This window comes from Lineus longissimus, chromosome 8 (genome assembly GCF_910592395.1).
Source record: "Lineus longissimus chromosome 8, tnLinLong1.2, whole genome shotgun sequence".
Taxonomy (NCBI): domain Eukaryota; kingdom Metazoa; phylum Nemertea; class Pilidiophora; order Heteronemertea; family Lineidae; genus Lineus; species Lineus longissimus.
Genome location: NC_088315.1, coordinates 5,186,647 through 5,200,222, shown reverse-complemented (window position 1 = coordinate 5,200,222; position 13,576 = coordinate 5,186,647). Strand labels below are relative to the sequence as shown.

General features: G+C 38.8%; 1 protein-coding gene across 1 annotated transcript; it reads left to right on the top strand.

Annotated features, from left to right (window-relative positions):
- Nucleotides 1-99: 99 nt before the first annotated feature.
- Nucleotides 100-10,458, top strand: LOC135492118 (cell cycle control protein 50A-like). Its single transcript, XM_064778310.1, has 8 exons — nucleotides 100-185; nucleotides 1,605-1,738; nucleotides 2,030-2,176; nucleotides 2,350-2,557; nucleotides 2,841-2,987; nucleotides 3,378-3,599; nucleotides 3,883-4,048; nucleotides 7,450-10,458. The coding sequence occupies exons 1-8, from the start codon at nucleotides 134-136 to the stop codon at nucleotides 7,490-7,492; spliced, it is 1,119 nt and encodes a 372-aa protein (XP_064634380.1). The 5' UTR covers nucleotides 100-133; the 3' UTR covers nucleotides 7,493-10,458.
- Nucleotides 10,459-13,576: the final 3,118 nt, after the last annotated feature.

The following is a 13,576-nucleotide window of genomic DNA, read 5'->3' as shown; positions in this document are numbered from 1 at the left end:
ATTTTACATATTATGATATTACTTTTTTTGGCCGTGCGAAGTACTTTAGTATTTTTTGTATCGTGTACTTCACAAACCGCTAACTCTGTATGCCAAAAATCTCCATTTTGGAAGAAAACAAGAAAACACAAAAATGGCAACACCTGTTTCCAACGAAGAGATAGGCAAAAGCAAAAAGCCTCAGGGTGTGTTTTATCTTAAATATTGATACACTTACTTAGAATATGAATTTATTGTTATTTGATGTGGTTGTGTAGCGTTTCATAGTGTTTTTCATGACCAATTTTAGTCCGGGACAACAACGGGAAATGCCAATTGAATAGGCCTAAATAATGTAAAAAACAGCCCAGAGAGCCCGATGATCATGACATGACATGCATCAAGACACTTCCTGATTGAGTTCCTCAAACACTGAGGGCACTGGACTAGGAGTGGACTGGTGACTTGCCCATCCCTAGGTTGTTGGCTCTGCAACGGCAAGCTATATCCATACCATACATCATTGCAATATTTGATAATGATAGTCACAGTCCTGCAACAGCGACCAGTTGTAGATAATGGGCCTATACTTCTTCGAATTCGTCAATTGTATAGACGGTAACGAGGGCAGTTGTATAGACGTCGCACTGTAGCATAGGGCTACACTTGACTTACGAGCTGGTATTGGTAACCTCATTTTGATTGACACAATGGCACAATCTCAATCTGCAACCTTTTCGACAAAGACGAATGAGGCCTCAAACAAAATAAACGCTCTCAAACACGTTAGAAGGCTTAGGCACCCTTCGGACAATGCCATAAGCCACTGTGAGCCTTTGTTCCAGGTGAAATGCATAACTGTCCCCGATTGGTCAGCGCCCAAACAAACTTCTTCAAGAAGATCCATAGGCTTCTTTTCTGATTTGACTTGAGAGTGATACTATAGATTCATGCACTTGATTGGGAACAACGTTTTCATGACGTAGTGTTGGCCGTCGTCACGTCACCATGCATTTTACATTACTGTAACGTGACGAGACGCGACTTTTTCGTAAACGTTGGTCCCAATCAAGTGCATGGATCTATAGAGTCTAGACAGCAAAATTTGGCTGCATACTTTATCAGAAAAAGCAACACCAACTCAGTGAGTCTGTCTGGGTGCAAAAATGATTTTGTCAGGCGCTACCAGGATTGACAGGATTGTCAGGCGCTACCACTTATACCAGGATGGTGCCAGTGCGGTATTATTCAAAATTTACTGACCTTTCAACTTCCATAAATTCCTCTCTGAAAATTTCCAATACATGACAGATGGTGAACAGCTTTTATCACATTTCTATTTTATTGGCAAACAACAGCTGGGCATGAAGCAGGAGTTGAAATACTTCCTTGCCCTTTCAATCGAACAAATCACTTGGGACTATTCGCATTGTACATCTAGTATCTTGTTGTTACAATTTTACAAGAGTGCAAAGTGGAATTTGACATGTACAGTGATATCAATTCAAAAGACAAAGTACCAGGTAGGCTTACCGTCGAATGACAGAATATGCATTTGACTTTTGACACTGAGTAAAGACAGCGATTTTTATAAAGGCTATAAAAAAATCTTCTCTTAATTTCAGACACAAAGTTCAAACAACAGAGACTGCCAGCATGGCAGCCTATTCTGACTGCTGGCACCGTCCTTCCTGCATTCTTTGCCATTGGCATTGCATTTATCCCCCTTGGGGTAGCATTACTCATCTCATCTAATAATGTAAGTGTAAAAAATCAGAAAAAGAATGATCAAACACTGTCTCTAACTTCCCTTAGGAAGGAATTTAGATCTTTGTCAAATTGTATTTGCAATTGTTTTGCACACATCTGACCCCTTGGAATCCAAGTGTCTAGTTACTAGTAAACCTAGTGAAAATTTAGGTGGAGATTCAAGATAGGCTTGAGGTCTGTTTGACCTAAGCAAGCTGCAGATAGGATCAGATTGTTTGCAGTGATGCGAAATAGTGTCGAAAAAATAACTATACCCCCGGTAATTGGTTATCTGTTTCAGATACAAGAAATTGTATTAGACTACACAGATTGTCGAGAGAATGGTGTCGGTCTAAAATGTTCAAGTTTTGTTGGGAACAAATCAAATACGGCTTCAAACTTGGCATGTGCTTGTGAAATGGACTTTACTGTCAAGGAAAACATGGTGGTAAGTGGTTTGCATGTAGTTCCTTCAAAACAGAACATATACTTGTACTTGTTTCAAGGGCTAGGGCTTCAAGTATTTGGGAAAGTTTCAGAAAAAAGTTACCTGTCCGAAATAAAATCAGTCATTACAAAAATTGTTCAATCTTTGACTTCTGTGATGAAATCTCATTCCAGGGCACAGTCTATATGTATTATCAGCTGACAAACTTCTATCAGAATCATCGCCGATATGTCAAGTCCCGTGATGACAACCAGCTTCTGGGATCGTCAGTGACTGCGTCAAGCCTCAATTCAGATTGTGAACCCTTCAAGACGGCCAATAAAAGTGGAACATTTGTACCAATCGCACCATGCGGAGCAATTGCTAACAGCTTGTTCAATGGTAAGTAGGTTGATACAGAACCTCCCCATTCCTGGGTTTCGTTCTCAAGTCTTGGCTAGGACAACAGTGCCACATTTCCAGTACAATTATTTCAGTGCAGTGGCAAGACTCACTAAGTGTGGGAGAAGGCCCGAGCATCAAGTGGCCTTTGGAGCATTGTCGAGATTGTGAAATCGGAAAGTAACATGATTAAGCAGTAAAAAAATACATGATTTAATTTCGACTCAGTGATGCACTGGTGTAAATGTAATCCGCAGAAAAAAGGTTTTAATTATGTTTGCAGATACTTTGGAATTGGCGAAGTATAAAGAGGGCAGTACCACTGACACAGTAAATGTTGCCCTCAACAAAACCGACATTGCCTGGACTACTGATAGGACAGTTAAATTCAAAAATCCTCCCAAAAAGGCAGGAGGGAACTTGAGCACTGGTAAGTGTCTGTTTGGGCTGTTGTGAGGTGTTGGGTGCTTACCAAATATCATTCAGTTCAGAAATATTCCCTTGAAGATGTACAAATCTGTATCATCTGGGTAGCTCCAATCCAACAAAGTTTTATTGTCTGAAAGTTAACGTTTTGCTGATGTTTTAATCTTCGACTGGCTTGAATACAAGTTGATACCTTAAGATTGTTGGTATTGGTTTTCTCACCAAACACTGCTCAGATGGAGTTCACATTTCATGTTAGGTGAGACAACCAGTCGGTACCTGCAGTTCAGAATCAATCAACACTTTAGGGCTAAAAAGTGTTCTTTTAGTTTCCTTGAATAGATCTTTTATTCCAATCTGAAAGAAAGGTTTTCATGAAATGGGTACTTTTCAGCTTTCGAAAATACACACAAGCCGATCAACTGGGTGAAGCCGGTCTGGGAGCTCGATGAAACAGAGGAATCCAACAATGGTTATGTGAATGAAGATCTGATTGTCTGGATGAGGACGGCCGCTCTGCCAACATTCCGTAAGCTCTACCGTCGGATCGACCACACTCAGGCTGAATTCAAGGATGGTTTGCCAGCTGGCAATTACAAACTGAAGATTTCATATGGTATCCTTGTGTAACATTTTGAATAACTTCTGAGAGTTCATGATTATCAGCATTTTGTGGAAAATTTGAGGCAGCAAGTTGCTCGAGGCTGTTAAAGTTCTCTTTCTTCCACAGTGAGACTAATTCTCAAGTTAATCTTTTAATGTTCGTCTTCTTTGTCCAAAGTGTTAGTCAATTCAAAATCTGTTTGGACAGTTACGGTTGTCTGAAAGGGGTAGTGAGTTTGTGAGCCACAAAAGCTGGTCATGCGAAATTCACTTTAAGCTTCCTTGACCCTACCCAGCATTCCCTGTCACTGCGTTCGACGGCACGAAGAGTATGATTTTGACAACAACTTCATGGCTCGGCGGCAAGAACTCCTTCCTCGGCATTGCCTATCTGGTGGTTGGATGTCTCTGCATCTTGCTTGGTGTGGTCTTCCTCATCATCCACATCAAGGTTGGAAAGAAGTAAGTACTTATAGTACAGCCTATTTGCCTGGGAAACACTAATTAGACAATTTCTTATAGGGTTATTTGGATTTTATACTTTTTTCACCATGATTGTGCCAAACGCTATATAACTTTATAGAGAGATAAATGGAGATGGTGAATTTGGGACCAAAATCAGTGACAGTGAGAGGGTGTCCTGCTTTCAGGAAATCGGCTGAGGGAGATTCCACTGTATATTAACCTTGTCTTTGTTAGACATGAGTGGTGAAAATGTCACTGTTGACTCGTATAGTACACCTTCGGAGTAACACTCTTCGTGTAGAGTAGTAGCAGTTCATTTGGATTTATCATACCCAGTTTAGTTCCTCGTATTAGCACCAAATACAATGTTGACCAACTATGTTTGTCATAACCATGTTTTCTTTACTAACTTGACATGTCTAATTCCTTTTCTAGGTTAACACCAGCTTAGTTTTGAATAGGTACTAATGTGTGACTTGAGTCTATCCATTGACAATTTTGTTTCGTCCTGTATTGAGTTGAAAGGTTATGATACACAAAACTAGACGGCTAAAAATCAAAATAAACTTATTGGTGTCATTTGCTTGAAGCTTTACGATGTTTGCAGACTAGTTGAGCTATTTGGAACATAATTTCATTTATTTTTGCTTGTGTTTGTATATTGAATGTGATCTTTGTGTTGCCTTAGTTTTATTTAACGATTTTGGTTTCTCTCAGAGAGGAGGACATTTTCACCATTTTGGCATTGAAATGACCTTACTTTGGCATTTCTACGCTTAAGTTTGCCATGCCCATAGTCAGATTTGGCGGCTTCGAATCTTGTCTAGATGTTAACCACCTGAATTCTGCCTCTGGTATGGTTCAAATCTTTTCCAAATAGCCTTACCAATTCTGTTCTCTTTGTTCAGACTGCTGAAGAATTTTCAAGTGAAGGCTTCCCCATGCGTAGCTATATATTCTCACGATTTAGTAGTTTAAAGAGCGTTGTAATTTTCCTTTGCTAGATACAAGTCTGTGATAAGGAAAAACGGTAGTCGAATGCAAAAATTACCGGTCGGTTTCAGAGAGAGTTGGACAATGTAACAAGAAAGAGTGAGAGATATGTTGGTGGTCAGTGAGTTTTGAATCCTGAGCATATTCCTCTGTTGAATAACCAAAGAGTGAAATTGTGCATGTCATCATAACATACTATTTGTTACGACTGTATGCTTGAACTCTTCACTTTCACGACACCATCTTCTGTGAACAAAAAAACTGTTGTACCGGTAACGTGCTTTACTATCAGCTGCCCCCCCCCTCAAGACTTGAATGAAATTATTCCCAGAACACTCTATTTGACTTCGATTGTGTAGTGATCTGGTAACCGGTACTTGATTCACTCATTGGTTGCTCTTCCAAAATAAATACCCTATGGCCCTGTTCCAAAACAAGAGTGATAGGTGTCTGGCAAGAAATTCAGCATCCTTGTCCTGTACGTCCCTAACGAACAATCACATGTTTTGTTGTTTATATTTCTTTTGTCAATTTGAGCTTGAGTGCCATGAATAACAGAAAGGGGTACTAGATTGAGTTAAAATTTGTTCAAGTTTGGGTGCTTTGAATGTCAACTTCAAAGACGTCAAAATTAATCTCAACCATTTGTTGGTCTTTTTTAAAAATGATAGCTTGAACACAAATAACAAATTTCTCATTTAGAATCTTTTTCTCTCGATTGATTGACACCTGTCCAGGCCAATTTGACAAAAGGAATCAGTGTTTGATTTCACTTGAATACTGCTTTTTCCAGCACCATTTATTTTCACACCTGCATGTATTAAAAAACTTTTGTTGTTTTTTCTGTCAAGGGTGGCATCCACTGGGATGGCCATAAATTTCAAACTGCCTCAAAAATAGGCTTTGTGTTACTGGCCTACAGTGTGTCAAAGATGCAATGCAAACTTGATTCTTGTCTATGTTTGTGTATCATTACCACTTGTAGTTTCATTTCAGCCCAATTCCATGCATTTTCCCTCCCATTTTGGAGTGTGAAAAAAGAAACATGAACAAAAACTTAATACACATCTGTCTTCTGCAACTATTTGGCCTGTAGAAGGAAACGATTTGATATCTTTTTTAAGATCGTGTTCAATTTGAAGGGTTATCAGTTTGTGCATTTCACCAGCCCATGTGCAAATGGCCCAGCATTCAATGCAGGACCATTTCAGTGTGTTTTCAAGCACAATTCCTTCTATAGTCCAGTGGTCACTTGTATCAATCTGTGCCGAAACTATTCTGGATTCTGAGTGCACAGATTTCATGCCATTCCAACAGTGTGTTATACCTTTCTGAAAGCCTTTCTGATCACCATGCGAGCAAATAACACTTTTTCTGACGTCAGCTTTGACGACAAGTCTAGCTAGCGTGTTATCAGTCTAAGTCGTCTTCAAATGACTTCTAATGATCAGCTTCTCCATGTTGTTTCTCTTTCCATCATCTTCAAAATGGATAGTCTCCCGTCTCAATGATATCTCCTGTCTGAATGAGCTATCAGAGTGGCTCTATGAAAGATCGTTACCAACATTAGCACCTGCCACCCTTTGTGGTCATGGGTTTGATTCCCGGTCAGAGTACATTATGATTCATGTTATAGACAGGGCAACTCTGACAGTGTAGGTCCCCTCCGGGTGGATGGTTTTCTCCTCCATTACATAAAATATCACCCAATACTGTCAGTGAGAGCTAATAACATCCTAGAGTGGACGCTCAGCTCGCTATGCTATTTTTTCTCTCCCCATTTCAAAGATACTGGTACAGAAATGACCGTGAGGCGTAGTTTGAGTGTGAGGCTGGGCAGTCCCTAGGACATCTAGTAAAAATAACTTTAGATAAGTTGGGGTACCACGAGGTTTCCCAAGTTTCCTCTTCCTGGTGTAGCATAATATTTTGTATGAATAGAGTAATAGAAATTAGATTCAGCGCAAGGGCAATCTCCTTGGATGACCTAGGTGAACCCTCACAATTCTTACTACATTACCCGTTAGACTTGCCGATGTCAACTTAGCATTATTCTCGTAAGGGTCTGTAGTACAACTAATATTTCCCTTGAAAATTTATGTAGTATCCAATACTCCTGTATCTTCTACTGCTAGAATTGAGAAAAAGGTTATAGATCAGAGTTGTTTGAAAATATTTCTTGAGGAACTAGAACATTATAAAACGTTGGTCAGGATGTACTGATTCGTTTGAGATAGGTTTCTGGAAAATCTAAGTGAGAGCGATTTGTAGCGTTTCTGAACATCTTGAACCAAACTCTCGTCTGGTGTGATGGTTTTTAATTTTCATCTGTCTTATGTATTGACATCCCAACCGCCTCTCCCTTTTGAACGATATTTTCATCCTATTTCTCTTGTTCTTTCCAGACCCCAGGAAGTTATGACCGTAAACAACCGCACTGGCTACTGACCTAATGAAAACGAGGAGCTCGCTTGAGTGCCAAAAATGTGCAATAGAAGACTATCTGGTTGCAGAAGGGAAGTTTTATTTTATCTAGAAAGGCTATATCTCCATGGTAATGTTAACTTATGACGGATAAAACTTGGGTTTAAAGCCGAGAATCAAATAACAATTTGCTTTCCAAAAAAACACTGTTTTCCATTGGTAAGTGGTATTCATTTTAATTCCCAAGTCTGAAGCCACTTTGTTTGAGGTTACTTTGAGGAAATCTGCCAGAAATTTAAAGACAACATTGACAATCACATCTGTTGTAAATCACTTCGAACTGAACCTTAGGAAACCATGGAGATATACCACTACTTTCAGTTTCTGTCAGTTATGGGTGTGTTAGTGAAGTTAATCAAGGCCGTCTTTGTTTTTGTAAGATGGACTTTCACTCCCATTGTGTTCTCAACTAAAAATGTCGCGATTTGAAAAACATTTCGTTTTCATCTGTTGTGTTGATGTCAGCAATCTGTAGCGAGACGGCCTGGGAATTACTCACACACCATTACACTCATTCTGTTTCGAACGGAGGTGACCACATCCCATGTAGTCTCTGCTGTCACTAAGTTTGATTTTGAGCTGTTAGCTGAATTTTGTGTTGTACTTCATCATCTGAAGCGATGCACGGAGACTGTCCATATCCTTGCATTGTCTTGCCAACCATTTCCAAATCATCAGCTGGTCAGTAGTGATAGATTTTACCAGAAGATGGCACGGGAAGACGTAAGCACTCTTGTCAACTAAATTGTCACATACGACTATTTTTTGAGTGCCAGAGATGTTCATTTTTCGCTCGCGTTGTACATTTTTTGTACATTTTGTTATCAGGCATGATGTCATGTGACTTGATGAAATCATGTTACCTCCTCATTTCATGATGTATTTTGTCTACGGCTGTATGTGAACTGAACCTATGTTATCACAATGCGATCCCAATACTTTTAATGAATATAATGTTCTTGAAGGATTTGTGTGTTCATCTTCTCGTTGCATAATCTGCGAGTTTAGACAATAACCTATGATATAGTTTAAGAATTTGAGAACTTTGAAGTGTATTTTTGTCTAGTTTGCTGTTGAGTGTCCTGAAGGTGTGGATTATGTGATCATTCCAAATATGATATTATGATGACAATGCTGTTCTCAGGAAAGCTGATCTTGATGTCTCAAATGCTCTAAATCAAAGATGATGACAAGTCTGACTTGGCCGGTTGATGCCACATTTATGGAGAGAAAAAAAGAGAACCATATAATATGCCTTAAATTTCCCAGTCGCATTCCGAGAATCAATGTGACCTAGATTGCTGGCGATACTAACATCCTCATTCCTCAGATATTGTGTTACACCATAAAAACATTTCCAGTATAGGGGTGATTCTTACATAGGTCATGTATTTTCCAAGAACAGCATCGCACATCCAACGCTATATACTTCTTGCATTTGAATTGATGATATTCATGTATCATGTCATCAATATGTATTGTCCAGATTTCTGTTGTTCTGTCCAGCAAACCCTGTCTGACTACCATGATTTCTTAGCGTTGTTCATTCCGCCCTTCGCGATGCTCATGAAGTTTAGAAAAAGATTGGGCGACTCCTTTGGCTTCACAGCGCTCAGTTAGAACTGACTTACTGTTGATATTTCAGCCATAGGATCTTGTGTAGCCTGGGTGTCTTGTTGGACAGGGCGACCATGTATTGAATGTGTGTCGATGCAGTTTTACTTCTGATAGCAATTATTAGTCGAACTTCAATTCAAACATCGCTCTCTGTCTAAGATCATGTTTTCTGATATGTCTAAAATCCTGTTGTCATGTTTTTTCTGTTTTTTTAAAATACATTTCGTCTTATAATTTGAGTTTGAGATTATGAATGAAGTTACTAAATTTTTTTTCTAAGACTACCTGATTCTTGTGTTGACATCCTAAACTGAGGTGTTCAGATTTTTCACCAGGGGGCAATACTGGTTGTTGTTTGACCTAAAACAACATACTACTTGACAGGTGTGGCCTGAAAGGTGCCTTTGCCTTGTACCTATGGACTTCACAAACCATGTGATTGGCATGGGCATGTATTTTGGGAAAACAATAGGTTCACAGTCCATTGCTGGTTAACTGTAATCCTTTGAGGCTCATGATTGTTTACGTCTACGGCCATCTTTGTTCAAATTTTGCCAGAGTCTGGCCTATATTACAAACACGTACATTCTGTGAACATGTTTCGAGCATGTTGAAGGAATCCTGTGCAAAAATAATGCAGGATAAAGAAATCTAGCCAAACTGTGTTGTGAAAAAAACAAAATGGCTCCACATGTTGTCTTGACCTTGACCTTTGGTTATATAATCTGCTTCAGCATTGTTGATTTCCTCCCAAAATATTGTATAGGATCACACCCGACATATGTAATACAAAATCCAAGATTCATTATATCTGGCATGTCAGTCATTTTCAAGTTGATGTATAAAGGATCAAGTTTATGTTGTAAATTTAATCTGTAAACTTATTTCAGTAACAGTGGGATGTCATTTTATGGGATGGTAATGCAATTTGTTCTCAATATCACAAAAATCGTTCCTATTTCCCTTACTGAAATACAACTATGCATCTCACAAGAGAAATGGGTTGTCCTCTTTGGAAAGTTGAGAGAAAGAGAACGTCAACCTCGATTTCAATAATGGTGAGGGCAACAGTTTAAAGAAAGGTCAGAAATATAAGTTTTCCATTTCGTATCCTTTCTCAAATGACACCAGTCATATCGTTTTATTTTCTCAACAAGAATATGTTAGACCTTGCGTAACTATTTGTGTTCCAACCATCTTATCTCTTCCCACTGTTGCATCTGTATATACTGTACTACTTAGAACATATTTTAGTGTATATAATAATGTATCGAATGTAATTTAAATCCAATAAATCTATCGAATTAATCTTACATATCCTTGTGGTCAATATTTATCTGATTTGCTTCATCGTGTCAGAATGGTCAACTTCCCTAGTAAGTAGAGTCTAGTTTGGCTTTATATGAAGTCAGCTCTGCAAAAAAGTCATTTCTATACTGCAACCTGTGATGGAGTGGTTGCAGCATGAGGATCGTGATTGGAAAGTGGCCATTGATTGGTTGAATCATCGTCATTTGTCATGGATATAATATGTCACTGGCTAGTGACAGGCTAGTGACAGACCAGCGATTTCTGTTTCAACATGTTTCTAGCGGGAGCTTTCCAGTGAGTGCTCGCCAGGCAATTTTTTGATCCAGTAAAAATTGCTTGTCGGTCTGGAATCTGCCTTAGAATCGCCAGTTCTCCTAGTTTCTACTCTGCCTACCCGTTTTTCGGCAGTGTTGGTGATCTTGTATGATATTCGACATTTCTATCCTTGGAATAAAGAACCATGTGACGATTTGATACCATACACGTGACAGTTCATGAGTTAAGTTTGTGACCCATGGTCAGTTTAGCTGTACTTCATACACTTCTCATTATCAACCTAAGGTATTTATGGATCATGTGGTTCTTGGACTTTCGCCTTCTGTTTTGGAATTCTTCTGCGTCTTGACACGATTTATTCATCTTGTGATCTAAGTTGTCAAAAATGATTCACCTTGGCTATTTTCCATGAAAGATTATAATACTGGACCCAATTTAACTCGTTCACTGAGCTGAGGGAGTATGTATTATGAATGAAATGGCCTGATATTGTCAGGATGCCTGTTGTCTGAAGTTGAATGCTCTATATTGTTCAGTTGTATATTGAATTGATGAAGTTATACATACAGATAACGTCCTTGATAGAATCATTCTTTACGTTTGACCATGGTATAGTTGTTAGTTTTTCCTAAAACTTAAGCCCATGGATTGTAATCTCACATTTTACACTATACAGATTTCACATTGTTTAAGTCAGTGCTTTTATAGCCCTGTTATGAACAGCGGAATGCTTTGTTTTGGTTACAAGGTATAACAGTGCTAACCATGAATGCTATAATTAATGGATTTCAATAGAAAATTCAATGGTTCCTGGCTGCCGTGTTGTTTTGCTCACATGCTTGTGGCAGAGGCCTAATGTAATGCTAAAATAATTCATGCATTGTCAAGCCCTAATGTAGGTTAAGTTGAGTTTTTGAACTTGATTTGAACCTTGTTTTTTCCATTTGGCCTTCAGGGTCTTATTTACTGCCCATGCACCAGTTGTATTCCAACAGAATAAACATGTAGTGTAAAGGCATCTCCTTTATATGAATATCTTCTTCATGGCATCTTGAAATTCACACAGTGTTAACTACTGATGGGTCAACATGCTTTCCAGTCTTCTTTTACACAAAAAGTGCTGATGGACATTTGTCATTTAAGCAAAGGGAACTCATTTATTTGCGATTTGCGAATGTTAGTCGTACTTGCTATCAAATTAGAGGCGTCATAATCAATATTTTCACCTGGGATTTCACATATTTCAGAGTCTCAAACAAGTTGACTGTGTTAATGCATGAGGTCAAATAGAAGCTAACATATTTGGTTTAAACTATTTGCTGCATGGGTTAACGGTGCCAGTGTATGGACATTTAGACATTAGATGACTTGCAAAATTAGCTATACTATTAATCATGAAAAGCTTGCTGATGTCATCATGTGATGTCATATCATGTGACCCACTATTAAAGCTGTTCCAGTAAGAGCACACACTCATCACATGACCTACATTCATGGAAAAATGCCAACTCTTAAGTTTGCCTGACTTAGCTATCTTGTGTATTGAGGTCATCGAGAACATCAGACCATCTATCAATACTGTCAATACTGATCGCCTACAGATTAACATGATCAGAACTCGTGATTGGTGATTCTGAGTTTAACAATTGTGTTCAAATCTGGCTTTCAGAATGCTAAAAAAAGCCAAGTGAAAGTATTCAATGTCAATACATTGGGGTTCAAGATGGTCAGAATGAAGTGAATGTCAAGAGTCAAAGCCTGTTCTCTGGAAAACAAAGAACTGATTCCCACCCCTTGATATTGGCATTCACTTTGTTTCGAGTTCAAATTGGTTTACGATTTCATGTTCTAGTCAAAGCAGTGGTACCAGATATCCATTACTCCCAGATGATATGATCTTCAATATTGGGGTTTAGCTATGAGAGGGTTGACTTACATTTCAACTAGACAGCGTTAAGGAATGTCTTCCTGAAAATGCATTGAATGTTTAAGATGATTCATGCACCGTCAAAATGGATTAATGCGTCATATTCATGTGACTCGTCTTGTGCCAAGGGTGGCCCCCAACATAATGTCAGTTATATGAGGGGAACGTGAATTTTGGATTCGAGAAAAGTGCTTATATTCAATACAGTACTTAACATATTGCCACATACATGCAGTGTCACCATAAAGTGGATATCTATTGACCTGGCTGCTCATTATCAACACCTTTGTTGGTCAGTCTATTTTTGGACCATTAATATCGGCCAACGATTTTAGAATTGTCATAGAATGTTTGAAACCTCAATGATGTCTTTGAATTTCATGTCAAGGAGATACACTCCCGACATAGTGGACCGGCCTCGTCCTGTTGCCCGTATTGAGGAGACAATCAGGATGATGAAATGCATAGGAGTCTTAAGAACTGGGTACCTGAATAAAAATTGGTTCGAAGAGATAGCCAGTATTCAAGTCGCCAAAAAAGATTGTGTTCCAGGAGAGAGAACTTCGATAAGACGTCCGAGATCAAGACAAACTGTGTTCACGGAGGTCACGCCATTCCTTGTAGATATCAAGCTAAGGACGAACACTGGCATTCAAATGAAAATCTCAAAAGTTTGTCATTTGACCCCAAATGCCTCTTAGATTATCCACAAGAAGGGGACAGCCAATTCGTAATCTTTGCAATGATCCTAAGAAGATGGAGCTGAAGGAAATTCTCTAGCAGCTCCAAGTATGTTGTTCATCTATGATAACTAGCTCCACACATCTAACCCATGTGATAAGTCACATGTAAAGGGACTACCTTGGGGTAGTTCCACTGGTATTTTACTTCCCTTCTTCATCAAATAAATGTAAAAA